The sequence below is a fragment of the Pleurodeles waltl genome, chromosome 7, assembly GCF_031143425.1.
Source record: "Pleurodeles waltl isolate 20211129_DDA chromosome 7, aPleWal1.hap1.20221129, whole genome shotgun sequence".
Lineage (NCBI taxonomy): Eukaryota > Metazoa > Chordata > Amphibia > Caudata > Salamandridae > Pleurodeles > Pleurodeles waltl.
The window spans coordinates 1,458,256,218-1,458,273,299 of record NC_090446.1 but is presented as its reverse complement, the minus strand read 5'-3'; the positions used below and the strand labels follow the sequence as shown (position 1 = coordinate 1,458,273,299).

Here is a 17,082-nt window from a genome sequence, read left to right as displayed (position 1 = left end):
ACTTCCTGATTAAAAAAAAAATCTTTATTTGGAAGTGGTGTCCACTCCAATAGCAAATTCCAGCGCGAGCATCATAAGACCCATTGGTAAGAGAGAGGCTACAAGAAATAGCTTTTTGCCTTCCATTACACAGCCTATCCTAGCAAGCAGAGGGCAGTTCCAAAATATTTTGGACTCTGTGGTTGGTGGAAAAACAACCAATAAGGAAGCCTGAAACACAGATTGCATTTCCTGCACTTAGTCAACAAGAAGAACTGAAAGAGGTGGCACCTATAGGAGAACGATAGTGAGTTTGATCGGTGTAGGGACTTTGTGGGGCAAACTTGAAACATTCTGACCAAGACTAAAAGAGGGTCTGGAGGAGAATACCTAAGGGCCTGATTTAGAGTTTGGCGAATGGGGTTACCGTGTCACAGACGTGAAGGATATTCCGTCCGCCGAATTACAAGTCTATTATGTCCTTGGGCGTTGTAATACAGTAGACGGGATATCCGTCATGTTTGTGGCAGAGTAACCCATCCGCCAAACTTTAAATCAGGCCCTAAGTCTGCACATTAAGGCAGGTATTGGGGGAGAATTTATTCTAAAAGAAAGATGCTCAGTGATAATGATTCTGGAGGATGCTGCTGCACAGGGGAACATGAGTTTGAAGTTGGAGGTGGAGAAAATGGGATTGCACAGTACCAGAGAAGGGTGATGTGGAAATACATCGCAGACATGGGGAAGCACATTTACAGGACGGCACACCACGATGAGGGGGCTGCGAGAATAAAGAATAGGAGGGAGAAGGTTAAAAGAGAAATGAGGGGAGGAGCATACAATGGTGGAAGTTCAACGCAGGAGTGCCAAGAAGAATGAGCGACGAAGATTGCTGGGGACCAAAGAATGAACACAGCAGCAGAGAACAAAAACTGAATTTAATGCATCTATTTTCACAAAAGAAAGTTTAATATGATGAAATGCACTCATAGACCAATTACCTACATTTAAGGTTTTGGATGGGCACTTCCTCTCCAGTTGTTTTTCATGTCAGCAGTATGACTGCCATAAGGACTTTGGAAATCTCCTTCACAACATCTAAGCCTGCTTTGGGCACCAGAGATTGGTTAGAGGATCACCCCAGTTCGGCAGAACATCATGCTTCCAAGGCTTGACATTTATTTAAGAAACCCATGTATTCTACGAGTTCTACCATTCAGTTAAACTGAGTGAACTAATGGCCCTGAAAAGAATGTTTGGCAAGAGGAAAGATGAACTGAAAGTACTGTGTTGTAGCAGCATACAGCAATTTGGCCTCATTTTGCTGTGTGAGGCTGATAAGATTGAGAATCGTAGCCAATGTCTGGGTGTATGTGAATGGAGTATATAGGTCAGCAATGGTATCACATATACCTCACACGCAGACTCCCACCTTACAACACTATGCCGCCTAATAAAAAGTTCTAATGATTGAAATTTTAATTTCCTGTGACTTTCTTCACAAAAATATACCTGAGGTGGTTATGCTGGTATGTTAACCTTAACTTTGATTGGCAGTACCCTTAAACTAACAAATTGAAGCATTTTTCACTATTTAGGGGGATGAAAATGCAGAGGTTGACATAGAGGTTTATACCAAAACAATGCCTATAGTGAATAAAATGTGCCTAAAGAGGTGGAAATAAAATATGAAGAAAATGACCAAATATGTAGTGTAAGAGAAATGCAACATGTAAGGCACAAGGGGGGAAGAGGAGATGGAGTGAGTGAGGTAAAGGGTGTCAAAGTGAAAGTCAGGTGGGGGAAAGACTGGGTAGGAAAAGATGCATCAAATAGGATTTAATGTGGGTGCAACCAACAAGGTCCCCCAACGTGCTCCCCTCCACACACACATTGGCAGTGGGCCCTTTGCAGAAGAACAGCAGTTGAATGTTCTGCAGTGGGGTGAAACATCCATTGAAACACTTCTGCTTGTCGCTACACCCCCATCAAGTTGACCTTGTTGGTTTCACCCAATTCATGAACATCAGATGCCTGAATCAAAATAATCCAAGGCTCAACACTCAACAGCAACACAAGCTGACTTTCAAAGACCCCCACACCAACGAAAGAGAACAGAACCAGCCTCCTCCCTTCTTTTACGGAGGTGCAGGCAAACATTTCACAGAAATGATCATGTCACAAGGATGAGGCGATTTCACAGAAATCATATCTTTGCAGTGTGCGAGGGACTCAAGGGGACAAAAGCTCAGCTTGGGAGAGTGTCAGAAGTAAGCTCTTTGGATAGGATATAAAAATATTGTCCTCACAGAGTCAGTGGACTCGCGGAGGTGAGAGACAACCAGAGTACCACAGCTCACGAGTGTACTACTGAATACCAAGGTCAAGAATATCGTGGACAAAATATCGGTCACCAAAATATAGAAATGTAAGTGCTTAAAGAGGAAGTATAGATTTGTTATTCCTAACCCCACATCTACGTACCTTGAACAAATATATACATATAAATATATATATACACAAGATACATATGTGTGGAGCAGGGTACAGAATAACCAAACTTTTCAATACTTTGGATTCAATGTTTTGTCCTCGATATCTGTCTTCGATATCCAGGGTGCACACCACAGCTATCGGACTACAGAAATAAAATTCTATAGAAATCGTATTGAGATGCAAAAGGAAATCATTGGATATTAATAACTGTCCACGAATAAATAAATCAATAGTTAATTAATGTTAGTTTCCACATTGTCTTAAGTAAAGCAATAAAAAATAACAAATTCAAGATGGCTGGCGATTTTTTTTTGACTGACAATGCGTTGCTGAGAGACGCCATGTTAGTCCTATTTCTGTTTCTCTAATCCTTTATGTGCCTCTGTGAGTCTTACTAGAGGCAGGAGCAGACCCCTGCTCTCCCATTATAATGTTTGATCAATAACTGTGAGCACAGAGATTGGCACAGTGCAAAGGTTTAGTCTGTTACAAGTATTGACTGTTTCAGTACGTGATATTATAATACTGCCCTAAGTAGGAAGTATTTAATGTAAATACTTTTCCAGGCTTTGTCATAAAGGGCATGTTCTGTGCACGCATAGGGGGGTGGTTGAGGGTTGCATAAGGATGGTCTATTCCCAGCCTGAGCTGTTGCCCCTTTGGTTCCTCTCGCACATCCAAGCTCATTTGATTCAAACAAGCAGAAGGAGGTCACTGAGGATGACACAATATGTTGCTCCTACAATGAATCTGAAAAATACAGATGTGAAGAACAGTGCAAACTAACATTCAGCTCCTTCCAAGGAGATACAACAATATCCTTCCAACGGCAGGAAGGCTGGGCTGGGACTAGAAAAATAGTCCAGGTCTGGGGCGTTCCTACAAGGACACAGACCGGTGTCGAGAGGATGACATTGCACGGCTTCTCTTTAACATGTGTCTGATCTGTCAAAAGAAACAATGACATGAAGAGAGTAATTATATTACAGTGCACAGGAGCATGGGCAAACTTGACTCTGGAGATAAAATACTGCGCATCCCCAGGAAAAGGGTAGAGGAGGGTTAAAACCATCATTGGATGAGCCATTTCTGAATGTGCAAGACAGGAAGAGATGAGGATAAGCCTAACAGGGATGGGAAAGGGAGCCTTTTGTATACTCCGCTACAGGAGTGGAGTAGGATATAGAGCACTGAAGGCTGCATCTCAGGACAGGGATGGGGTTCCTTCCCCTACCCTCCTACTGCTTCGCCGTCCTCGCTTCACGTTCTTTTTTGAGGCGAAACACCATCCCAACCACTCCTGAGTATCCAATTTGCCAGTTACTGAATGTTATCACTCATCCATGTCCCTCTTGCTTACACGCTTTATGGGGGCCCCATGTAAGCTCATTCCTCCACATAAACCCTTCCGCCCTCTTTCTTTTTTGCTTTACATTTTTTTTTACTGCATCAGTATTACAACTATGTTTAACGACTGGGATTCTTATTCTTTTTCCTATCAATGCTGTGCCTACTATCTTTGGCCAAATTTTATTGCTGTTATTTTTGCCCAAAAAAGTATGCAGAGTATTTAAGTTCTCAGAAATTGTTCTCTATTTTTTTTTTGTTTCTCTCTGAATTTGCAAACCACATAACCTACACATCTTGGACACATGCACCACATACAGGTATTAACTACCATATACCATTAGCTGTCACTGTGAGAGGACTGACCGGACGCTTTTCCAGCACAGTACTTAGGAGAATGACCGGAGACGGCCGTGGAGTCTGAACTGATCGACTACTATGGAAATGAAAGAGAGAGAGAGAGAGTGAGAGAGAGAGAGATTGTTTTCTAGGGTCACCTGCTCCGCAGTCTCTCCAGGTGGAAGTAAATGAACGGCTTGCTCATTCTCCAGATTCCGGATACTGGCATCAGCTCCGTGGTTCAGCAGAAGCCTGATAATCTCCTCCTGAAAGAAGTGGCCATTCAAGCCCGCCGCCATGTGCAGAGCTGTGTTACCATGAGCCTGTCCAAAAACAGAAAACCATGGCTTATTTGAGGTCACAGAGCACAAGGCATGGTGAGAAGGGAGAGATGGGGAAAAGTAAAGATGCCTGAGAGAGAGGCCTTCAAAGATTCAGACGAAAGAGATGTCTGCACATGAGAAGAAACAAAGAGTGATGCAGGAAGAGCTAAAGAAAAGAGGGTTGAAGAGAGATGTACGTGAAGTACAAAGGAGACACGACGCACAAGGGGAACAAGATAGAAACCTTAAATAAAAATATTAAAACCTTACAGTAAAAAGGCATAAGTTTATGTGGAAAATATACAATGAAAGAAGGAAGGCACAGAGAGAGAAAGACTGGGTGTGCTTGAGAGACAAGAAGTTGGGAGAATTAGAGAGAAAAAGAAACCACAAAATAACTTGAACTCAACACCTAGCTTTACCACTGAAAGAAAAAAATCTCGCCTCCTGTTTCACTGCTTACCAAACGCACACGTACATTGTGCATGAGTTTACTGCTATTTCAAGTTGTCTGTCTACAAGAAAGAAACTGCAAAGTGTTTTACTAATCAACCACATTTTTCATTTACCTCTATTTACATTCCGGAAGTCACAGTTGAGGACTGAGTTTCTGTATTTATTTAGAGAAAATATTGCAGCAGTGGTAAGAGATTTAGGGAGTCATTACAATTCCCGCTGTGTCACGGTGGCGGTCGGACCGCCGCCAAAGCGGTGGTCTGACTGCCACATTATGATCATGACGATTGCACCACGGTCAGACCACCAGCACCGCCAGTTTCCCTCCACAGGAGGACTTCTGCTCTGTAAATGAACTAGTATCAAGACAGGGGAAGCAGCAGTGATGTCACAGTACTTGCTTGTAGGAAAGGGTTTATGGGGAGAAGGGCCAGCACTACTCTGAGTAGCTACGTAGAAAACCTGTGGCCAGTGAAAATGGGGTGCCACAGATGTACATGGTCTAAGCACCTCACCGAGTTGAGCAGCACAGAGAAAGGGAAAAAAGAGCTTTGCAGTGATAAGTTACCCTATAAGAAAATATAGAAATTTGCCAAAGGCAGGTTCACTAAAAGGCAGGTAGGACTGGGGAAAAGTGTGTCACAAATCGGTCCGCTCCTCTGACTTTCATTCCTTCCTGATATGCTCACCTTCATGTTGACAAAAGTATGCTGGTCCTGTTTGGGCAGCTCCAGGAAGTACGTCACCATGGGCAGGTTTCCATCTTGGACAGCAAAATGAAGCACAGTCTTGTTGCTTTTCATGTCCTGGGCCAAAGATGAAGAAATAAGACAGTTACAAACAGGCTTACCGGGGTCCCCTACAACCTTTCCATGGCCATCTTCTCAGTAAGTGACCCTCGTCTTCTGAAGGGTTGATCTAGGCGTGGATAAAAGTCTTTACTTCGATGAGCTAGAGGCAGTGCGCAAGAGACTCAATGAAATTGGATTTTTAACATTTCAGCTCATGACCTGCTCCAGATCGTGTGTAAAAATCGGTACAGAATATTTGGGTGGGCGGGGTTTAGTGACTGTGATCACAGGGGATTGGTAGGCATTATTTGAGTGGCGTTTAGTAGGTTATGAATGCATGGTTTCTGTTGTGCTGGGTTTGGGTACGGTTTTGGGGCCGTACAGTACATGGGAGGATGGGTTGTCACAGGACACGGTAGGATAAGCTGTAAGTGGTGGGCGGGCTTTGGTACTCTGTTGGAATCAGTAAAGTGAGAGGCGGTGGGAAGGAGCTGCGAGATGCTTATATGTGTTATTATATTGTTAAATGCACCTTAAATTATACTGTTTTGTATCGATGTAAGCATGAAGCATCTATTTGAAATCTTGTTGAGTATATGTGTATGTATTGCAATATGCTAACCTGCCACAAGAGGGCAGTGAATCATTGATTTTTATTTCCAAAGGTCATTCGCTTACTCACAGAGAATCATTCCAATCGAAATGTCAAAATAGGGCAGTAAACCGTATGAAAGGATCTACTACACCGCTTATGTGTGGGTGGGGCAGAAGCGCCTTCACACCGCCACACGTAACTTCCACGCTCCTTTCCTCAGACCTATTTGTGTTTTAATATTTCTTGGTGTTGTTAATCTATTTTATGTTTGTTGTCTTTATAGGGGTGAACCTGGCTCAACCATTAATAGCTCTTTACAACAGAACGGAACAGCGTAGATATTGTTTTCTTTTTTTTAAGAAACGCGGGGTGAAGTGGCTTGACAAGAACCCCAGAATGTTGATTCGAATCTGGGTCCCTATTTTCCGAAGTCGGCAGCACTAGTTTCTTTAGAGAACAGCCCAATCTCCATCTCATGGCCCCTATGCCAATGTTCTCGGTTTCTGCTTGCATGTTGTAAACAGAGGACACAACACTAATTATATGAAATTATCGTTGTCAAGTTTCCCGCTATCTTATGCGTGACATGTCTATGTTTTAGTGTGCTACTGTGTGACGTCTGAATCCCTTATGCGTGACAATTGGACTGGAAGTTTATCTTAAGTGGATCACGGAGGACAGGTCCATGCATTGAGCTATAATTCAAACATTCTCACTAGTTTCTTGACATGCGGCAACGAGCCTCACCTAGTTCTGTGTTTTAACACAATAGTCCTGGAATCAATTGTGGCGCTATAATAAACAACATACAAGCCTTAAAGTGGCAGCTCTTCACTGTATTAAAGTTGTATTTTGGGCCTTACCCTTATTGTGATGCTATTAACATTGCATTGTTAACAAGGATAGAATGGTGTTTCTCATTCTCAGACTGAAGGAATTTTAAATATTCTGAATTATTTTACTAACTTTGTATTTTAGCGAAATGCACACCCTGCAAACACCAAAGTATAGTATTACTCCTGTGAAATTTGTTTCCTCATCATAGCATGGTGCAGAGGTAACGAACAAGGTATCACTCCAGAGATAAAGTCCTGTGAAATTCCAGCAGGACCGTGGTTTATCCCAAAACATCCTGCTAAATTAAATTTTTTGCCGAAACCCAGTTTTCGCAAGGCTATTCTTATGCAGGATGCATGCTTGAGTAAATAGTTATGTGAGAAAACCACATATTCCCATAGAAGTGTATTATTTCCAAATTTTAAGAGAAAAAAATTAAGCAATTTCACGCGACCCGACGAGCCAGCTGCTGTTCTATGTCAGATGTAGCACTTTTGTTATGCAGTTCCTCTGAATTTAGTAGGTCTGTGTATGTAACAACCAAAACTTCACGATCTAGAGACTGAGGGCCTCATTTAGATATTGGCAGGATATAATGGGATTTAGATTTCGGTTGATGGGATATCCGTCACTGTTGTGAAAGAGTAACCCATCCGCACGTTTCTGAAGCAAGCCCTTAGACTACATATATAATCAGTAATTGTTGGTTGTTGTATCTGCTAGCTCTCAGTACCACAGCCAAGCCCTTCAACTGACCAGGGTAATCGATGTTATTGGCAACCTCGAACAGGACACTCTGATTCCCAAGGAATCCGCGAAAACAGATTTAACCCTTCTGTTTGGTCACTTTTGCATGCCCAAGAAAAACACAAGAAATATACGAAAATGGATTTCAAACATTCATTGCAATGATGGTATTCTTGCAGAGAAAGCATGAGCTGCAATTATTAGAAAGATGGCATATGTAGCTGTAATCAGCATTGTTAGAATAGTGAACAATACAAGCAATTCAACCATGTTAAATGTTACTAATGTTACCTCACTCCTATCTCTATCTAATAATATACTAAAGTGGGCACAGTGGGAGTACCCTCTGCCAGGCCAGTTAGGACAGTCTAACCCCCATACCTTGGTCTTAGGTGTCAGGAAGCAGGTCTAAGTGTACAGGTGACCTTCCTTTGTAGGATAGACGCCGGAGTCACCAGGCCTGCATCTCAGTAACAGTTCACAGCGGTTCCATCTTAATCTGGTGTGAATTGCTCCTCACAACGAGTGTAGCATGGATGCTGTTTAGATAATAAAGTACTCTCCCTATTGCACTGTGACAGAGGTGCAGGTCAGCTACTTTGGTTTGTCTAGCACAAACAGGTTGTCTCCTAATGAGCACAGAAAGAGAAAACAAGGACATTGCATACTGACTGTTTGTCCCTGGACTGAATGTGCAGACTACAGGGCAATAATACCTACCAATATGAAATGTGTGTACAGTACATTCTTGTATTATTAGGAAATTATGTGAAATGTCACTATTAGAAAAAAGATGTCAAGCTATAGATGTGAATCTAAAATGGAGACCTAGCACGGGCCATGCAACACTTTCAGGCAGTAAGTGCTTTCTAAACAGCAGCACACTGAATTCTGGGACTATATGCCTGGACTCGAAAATACCATTCAGAGGAATACCGTGTAGGACCATGTGAGCAAAATGATGTAGTTATTGGTCCTGGCTATCAAGGCAGCAATGATTCATGAACGTACGTACCAACACCCACGTCGCAGCCTTTCAGATATGAAGAACAGGCAACCCTCACACTAACGCTATTATAGCAGCCTTGGACTTTGTGGAATGGGCTTTTGTGGCCCTCCGACATCTGCTATTTTGCCAGAACGTAGAAGATCTTAAAGTAGGGGGCAAGTCCTCTTTAGCAACACCCTACCTTTCTTCACAAGTGGGAAACCAAAACGAGCTGATTGCCTAATGCATGATCTTTCATCTGGTCTATGTAAAAGCTCAACACAGAGGTGATGGAGCCACTCTTCCTCTTTTGAAGGACGAGGTACAGTAAGGAATGCTGACAAGGTGATAGACTGGCCAACACAGACTCACATCAGACCTTAGGGTAAAAAGCCACCAGGCTTTTCAACACCAACTTGTCTGGGAAGAAGGTAGGGTAGGGCGATTGTAACGCAATGGTGTGCCAGAGTGATAGTCATAAAGGAAACAGTTTTTAACATCAAGGGCCTAAGGAACAGCTATGCATAGGTTCGGAGGGTGTGCATATATGAACTTCAAGACCAGGTTAATGCCCTACTGGGGCATCAGATATGATTTGGGAGGAAACATATGTGTCAAATCTTTAATGAAACACATCACAACTGGTGACTTAAATAAGGATGGTTTGTCTGGTAAGAAGAGAAAGAATGAAAGGGCTGTTAAGTAACCTATCAATGTGCTCACTGCAATGGGTTGCTTGGCTAAGGAGAGGACTAACAAAAAACACCAGAAAGTTTGGCTTGTAAGGGGTCGCTGTCTCAGGCACAACACCATTCTACACATTTGTCCCAGTGCCCATTGTAGCTGAAAGGCTACCTGGCTGCAAGGATTACATCCACCATCTCAATCAGCAGTTCAAATGCTTTTAGCTGCCACCACTCAATCTTCATGCATGGAGGTGTAAATTGTGGAGATTCGGATGCAGGACCCTGCCCTGCTGCTAAGGCAAGAGGCCCCCCGGAAGTGGAAGCCTGATCAGATGGCCCATTCTCATGCCCAAAGGTGTAGATACAACAATCTCGTGGCCCAGTTCAAGACAACTGAGATGACTTGGGCTAGGTCTTTCTTATCTTCTTCAGAATCTAAGACAGGAGAGTATCGACGAACAAGCATACCTCTATCCACTCAAGCAGATTGTGTCTGCCTTTTGGAAACTCAAGCATGCAAAGCTGTTGGCACTGCGTGTTCTCAATGGCAGCAAAATGATCTAACACACAAAAGGAAGCAAGGGAGGAATGCATCCATTGTGTCTAATCACTGGCAATCACTTGGGGCAGCATTTCAATCTATCATTCTTTTGCCCCCAGTGCCACCTCAGTTTGGACCCAGCACCTCCAATAGTTACATTCCAGCCCAAACTGCCAGGCCAGGTCCTCCCCGAACTGGAACACAAGCATCTCATGACCGGTTTCACTCTGATTGGGGCCGTCAGTTAAGTGGAGCTTGGTTCCAGCGACACAGTGAGCACGGGATCCCTATCTGGCCAATCCTTGCCAATTAAGGCAATACATCAAACACCATTGTCTCCTCACGGCTGGATTACTGTCATTCTTTCAATTTAGGCCTACAAGCTAGCTTTGTCAAACAATTGCAGTTGGTCCAAATGCTGTGGCCAGACTGATTTTAAGTATTTGGAAATTAGATTTAGTGTCAGCAGGTCTAACCACATTTTAGTGGCTCCCAGTTTGTCAGAGAATTAAATTTAAATCTCTATGTATTTTCCTGAGGGATCTGCAAAATGAAATCTCACTATTAATGTTTAGAAATCTGGTAAAAACTGACTTTTTCTACATAAACCACTCTATGTTGTTGTCCCAGTAATGAATTAATCACCGATCCCCACCACCAAGATACCCAGTGGTAAATGTTAGCTGTCTATAAATGTTTTAAAACAAAAATAAATCAATGGGATGGAATTGGATCGGATTTGGCAGACATCAGATGGCTAGATGATGCATAGTATACTGAAGTTGATTTATGTTACCTTTTGTTGCCTGTAGGTCCATAGGCTCATGCACAATAGACCACAATTAAGTGTGCTGAATTTTAGCTGAATAGTTGTAGATGTGATATGCAAAAGTTTGCATGATAGTCTACTTCTATTTGATCCAAAGTCTGTTGTAGCACGTGCAGAAACACACAATTTTGCAGAGGCATTCTGAACAACAGATACTATTTGTGCATAAATATTGAGATGTTTTATGAATGTGAGGGTGGGAGGGACAAATTGAATAACAACATGTTTTTGAGCAGAAAGCTTGCTTTTCTGTTTACAAATTATGTCTATTTTTTTTATAACTTTTGTGATAAATTTGAATGGTAATAATTTAGGACTGAGCTGAAGTCATCTATTGACACGACCATGAATCTGATGTGAAGCCACACCGTGACGCATCATAGATAAATAGGTGCTTTTGTCAGTAAATCAATATTTCTTTGATGATTTGTAAAAAGGGGCTTTTTATGTTTTGTTTTTTTTTGTAATCCCTCCTTGTTACCTTAAATTTGGGATTCCCCTTTAAAACATTTTGTAAAGCAGGGGTTCTCAACCTATTGACTTTTGAAGTCCCTTGTATACTCATTGCTGGAACTCAGGGACCCCAACTGAATCATTATTGGAATCTGGGGATCCCCCCAATTAGTCATTATTTGAAGCCATGGGCCCCAGCCTAAGCATGCGATGATCTTGACTACAAAACAATATATTAAAAACACAGAAAATAGAATCCACCAAATATACACATTATTAAATATTCACAAACACTTAAAAAAACATTTGAATTTTAATGGGAATTTTGGAGCTTTTCTAAATTCAACTGATGTCACTTGTCGCTCATAACATATTTTGTTTGCTGTACTTGCACTGCTCCCACGAATTAGTCTGATGATACTAACATATTTTGTACCCTCCAAATTCAAAATCCTCCATGTTTGGAAAATGTTTTAGAATTTTAATGTTTACATTTTGCTTCTTTATTCATATACACTTTATTTATCTGTTAATATTATTTAATTTTCTAAGCACTTGCAGACCCATTATGTAGGCTTCACGGACCCCCAGAGGTCCCCGGACCACAGATTAAAGTGAAGTATAGATTTACTCTATTAAATTCAACATCTGAAAATAGAGTGGTAGTCAATATTGTGGATGTGATACTGTTTCAGGTCGATAATCTAACCATGATTAGATTGCCATCCCCTGTCACCATGGCTACTAATACACCAGCTATGCTATGTTAGAAGTCACTGTAGTGGGACCATTTGCTATATGTATATGCAATTCACAAATCTAGGCACTCACAAATGCATATGTGGCACTGTATATTGCTAGTGCACACAAATCAATGGTATATTTTATGAAACCCTGCATACGGGGCTATATGATGAACTGTAAACAAACATACTGAACTTGACATCAATATTTTAATTACTTAATGTCATATGATTTTTTATGAGATTTTTAAAATGTGAACCTTTTATGGTTTATGAACAAATAAACGTTAAAGAACCTTACGAGGTGCACATGCACGCGTACCTGAGTGGCACAGTTGGCACCCAACTGAAGCAGCAGATGGATGCAAGTTTGTGTCTCCTGGTTGCGAAGCTGAACCTGGCCTGTGGCGAAAAACCCGGCCAACAGTTTCTTGAAAGTGGAATTCTGGGTGATGATGGCACAATGCAACGGGGTGAGACCTAGGAGTGGGAATGAATCACAGCCAGGTCACGATGAACTGAAACAATAGCATGGATCTCCATTTAAAGGCATTCCTCCCAAATACAGAATTCAAGGACTCACCACCAGCATCCAGGCCTTCAAGTACCTGTATGAATCCCTCACTCCATCCAGAAACTTTTCCAGATTTGTATTTGAAGCTCACACTATTGTTCATTAAAATTGTTTGAGGGGTGAAAAGCCTAACTCTGTGTGTCCTATAAAATCCAAAAAAGATAACCTTCTGAACTCCCTCTCACCTAGTCCCAGTTCCTCCTGTGCCTCATTCCAAAGTGGGTAAAGACTGCTAGAGTTGTGACATTTTAAACCTCTAAGTTCTCTAGTGCCACCATCCCGATCACGCTCTGTTGTCCATCCAAAAGAAGGAGCAGCAGAGCCATCCCATTAACCACAACCATGGTACTCATTCTCAGCTCTACCATCGGAAGCGACATGCTCACCTTCAAAGTTTCTTGCTTCTATATTGATATTCTGTGGCCTCTGTGCAGCGATAACCTGATCCAGAAAGATGAGGGAAGACAAAGACGTTAATAATCAGGTCTGCAGAAAGCACACATAATACACCAGGCATTGATATATATACAAGCTTTCTGTCCAAGAGGGAAGGCTTCCAGTCTGCGCGCGTTTTTACAAGGGACTGATAAAAAAGGTTCAGAATAAAGTGATACTTTTCTTCCTTGGGGGGCAGTGTCTTCAAGCTGATCTTGGTTCTGCTCAGTGTGGTATAACAATCTCTCTAAAAGGCAGTCTGAAGTAACTTTGGTGTTCAAGGGTACCTCTGCTCTAGATAACCTACAAAGTTCAAAGACCTCTGAGTACCAGTCAGGCCCACCAATACTCAAAGGCCAGCAAGAACTAATACAGACCCCCAAAACTCCAGACAAGGCCACAAAATGCAGAAGTCCAATTCCTTAACCCTCAAGCAGCAGTGGTACCATCAAATTTCATTAAGTACCCACCACATCTTGCGTTCCAACAACCCTGAAAGGTGGCCATGGAACACCAATCATGTCTGCAGGGTTTTAAATGCCAAAGAGCATTGGAACTGCTCTTCACGGTTCATGAGTGGAAACGTACTAGAAATGTCCTTCACGCTCCAAAGCAGGCGACTGTAAGCGCCTTTGTGTTCCGAATGTGTTCCAAATGTGGCCCTATGCTCGAAAGGCCTTTCATGGTTGAAGGTTGAAAAGCACTAAGCATGATGGAAAGTTGGGTAAGATCTAAAGATGTCCTTCAGAGCACACAGGGGGAGACTAATAGATGATTGTGATAGTAAAGGCGCTCCGAGAAGGCTAGGATAGCTACGGGACATGGATGTTTAAAAGTGTAAAGGGAACGACAGATGGTTGGGAAAGTCATGGATGTCATACCTGATTGTACAGTTATGAGTCATGAAGCTCATAGGTGTTTACGATTATTGCACTGAAAGTTACTGTAGTTAAGGAGCTCAGAGAGAATCAGGATAATTAAGAAGCACAGATATGTGTGAGGTAGCAAGTGTGCTCAGAGATGGTTAAGAATATTTTATGAACCTAGCAATGGTTAAGAAAGTTATGGCATATAAGAAGCTTTGAGAAAATGAAGATAGTTAAGGAGCTCAAGTTGGGTTAACAATTAAAGAGTTCAACTTTGATTAGGCTTGTTAAGGATGTCAGACATTATTAGGATGTCTAAGGAACTCACAGATGACTAGGGTAGTTCCCAGGGCTCTGAGGTGTTTAAAAGTGGTTAAGATAGTTGCGGCGCTCAGAGCAATCAGATAGTCAAAGGGTCTCAGAGATGGGTAGTAGAGATCTGGAGCTCAGAGGTGGTTAGGAATGCCACAGAGCCATGATGTGTCAGATAGCCATGGACCTCAAATGTGGTTAGGAGGATCGTAGCGGTTAGAATAGTCAGATATTTGAGGGGCTCAAAGATGGTCAGTTTCAGAGATGATTAGAAAAGCCACAAAATCAGAGAGGGTTAGGAAAATAAAGGGTTTTAGATATATTTATGATAGATAAGCAGGCCTGAAATATTAAGAGTGCCTAGCTTGCAGGCGTACTGCTAGCTCCAAAAATGTGGCTACACTTGTGTGCCCACACTGGACCTAAGTACAAAACAATCACCTTTATAATGTCTGGAAACCCGTAGCTCGCCGCCAGGTGCAGCGGCGTCTGCCCTTTCTGATCCACAGCATTGACGTCGGCCCCGAGGGTGATGAGGTCATGGACGATCTCAGGCTGGTTAGCCGTAGTGGCGACCAGCAGAGGAGTCTGTGATGAGAGACATAAGAGGAGGCCAATAAGGATTCAGAAACCTCCAACTCTGAGTCATTTACAAATTTTGCAATTTACAGGATTCTTTGATAGGTCAGTAAATAGAAAGAGCTCTCACCTACAACTTGCTCTGTCTCGCCCCCCTTCTTCTACCTCTTCTATGCTGTTTCTCAAAAAGTAAGATCTCTCTGTTTCTTATATAATTTCCCAACTTCCCTCAATCAGCGCCAGTTGTCCCTTTATTTCTGAAAAAAGTCACCTTTCTTGGTCTCAGGATACCTCATTTCGTTAGGATCTCAACTCCTCTATCTAGCATCATCCATTCATCAAAGACACCTTCAAGCACCCACTCTCACTCACTCTAATTTCTCACACTATTTATCCCATCATCCCTCTTTGAACATGCCGAGTCATACTTTTTCAACATGTTGAGTCACAGATTGGTCACCTACTGCCTTCAGTGCAGAATGTGCCGCCCCGGGTAATTGTGTAATTGAATAACCGTGAGTCACCGGGTCAGTCACAGTGAGCAGAGGGCTCATGGTGACAGCCCAACATGAGAAGGTGCCATGAGTTTAAAAAATGCCACAGAGCTGCTCTCCCTTGTAGATCAGACCATCCACATTGAGATACTAGCCTAGAACACCCAAGCACTTTCTTCAAAACATTATTCAGACAATGGTCATGATTTCACAATTTCACTGATAGTCTTGAAAAGATCTGTTCTTCACACGCAGATAATATGAGATAGGTTTATTAGTAGTATAACCGGGAGGGAGACTCTCAGCAAATGCCAATCCCCTCCGTTCCAAGCCCCCACCGTACCGTGGAATCTACACACAATATTCTGCAGCGCGAGGCTGCCTCATCAAAACATTAGACTTAAACATTACAAGCCTCTCTTTCCAATTTGTGGTTTAATTTCTGCTGGCTCCTTAGGTGCCACCTCACACCAGGCTTTGGCCATCGCCAGGAACCACTGTACAGCTTTTATCCTTCTAGCTCTGCCTCGAGAAATGCCTCAACCCTTACAAGTTTTGTGCATCTTCCCAGAACACTGTGATGTGTGCCCAGCATCTCAAGTGTGTGCCACTAAAGGACCCTTTTGGATGAAGTGCCTGTCGTGGAAGCACTTATTGTACATATAGGACCTAATCTGGTGGTTCTTTACATTTCTTGGTTAATGATGTTTTTGGTGTCTCCTACACAAACTGAGTGAATGCATCAGCCTTAGATTGACACCTAATGGCGGTGATAAATACACTAAAGTACACCAACATTAATAGCGCTATAGATGGTAAGAGCCACAGTGAGAAGCACGTCAATATAAAATATATTCACACCAGGGAGGGAAAGGCTGTGCAACTCCCCCTGTAGGCACTGACTGTCACTCTGACACGAACCATCATTATAGTTGTAAACGAAACAACGAAAACGCGAATTGTCTTTTCCTTCTTCTGATCTATTTTTTCCTAAAACAAACAGTGATCAGCAGAAATGAGAGATTTATTCTAATGTGTTTATTTTCTGCACATAGATCATTAAGCCTCTCCAGAATATCACTATTACCATTGATCCTGAGCTACAACCCGTTTTCATCTGATTTATTTTAAACTGATTCTACTATGTTTTGCAACAAATTACTAACCGTTTTGGTGTGCTTAATTTTGCAAAACAGACTCACATTTGATTTTCTTGTCTGTAACTACATCTGCAACAACACTATCTCTTTAAAAAAAAGGCGCAAGACCCACGGGTGTATGAGGTTTATGGGAGGAGCGATGGTGTGACCATGTATGGTAAGGAATAAAATGACCTGTGCAGAAGGTACATCAAAAGCATATTGCAGGTCACCTCAGAGTTCCTTGACCGAATTTAGAAACTTCTCTGTGACCTGCAGTAGCCTTTTTATGTACATAAGAGATTACTTCATCCCATACATGGTTGCCTTCCTTTGATTTTTCTCAATCCCATCTCTCTCCTTCTTAAAGGAAACCATTCACTTTGCCTCACGCCAAAGAGGCTTCTTCAGTATTCATGCCTGTGATGCTATTAATTGTGTTTGACCAATGACTTTGTGTTTCACCACTGCGCATATTAGTTGCTCAATGTTCACCAGTAGCACATTGCATGTTTTGTTCAGCTTACCCGCCT

At 42.2% G+C, this 17,082-nt stretch overlaps 1 protein-coding gene across 1 annotated transcript in view; it reads right to left on the bottom strand.

Annotated features, from left to right (window-relative positions):
• Nucleotides 1-898: 898 nt before the first annotated feature.
• The window catches only part of NFKBID (NFKB inhibitor delta), a 102,940-nt gene continuing 86,756 nt past the window's right edge, over nt 899-17,082 (bottom strand). Inside the window, exons 7-12 of the mRNA XM_069201824.1 lie at nt 14,779-14,925; nt 13,111-13,165; nt 12,473-12,630; nt 5,630-5,746; nt 4,320-4,484; nt 899-3,420 (exon numbers count right to left, since the gene is read on the bottom strand). Of these exons, the coding sequence (XP_069057925.1) occupies nt 3,355-3,420; nt 4,320-4,484; nt 5,630-5,746; nt 12,473-12,630; nt 13,111-13,165; nt 14,779-14,925 (708 nt within the window). The 3' untranslated portion in view covers nt 899-3,354. The remainder of the gene's footprint in view (nt 3,421-4,319; nt 4,485-5,629; nt 5,747-12,472; nt 12,631-13,110; nt 13,166-14,778; nt 14,926-17,082) is intronic.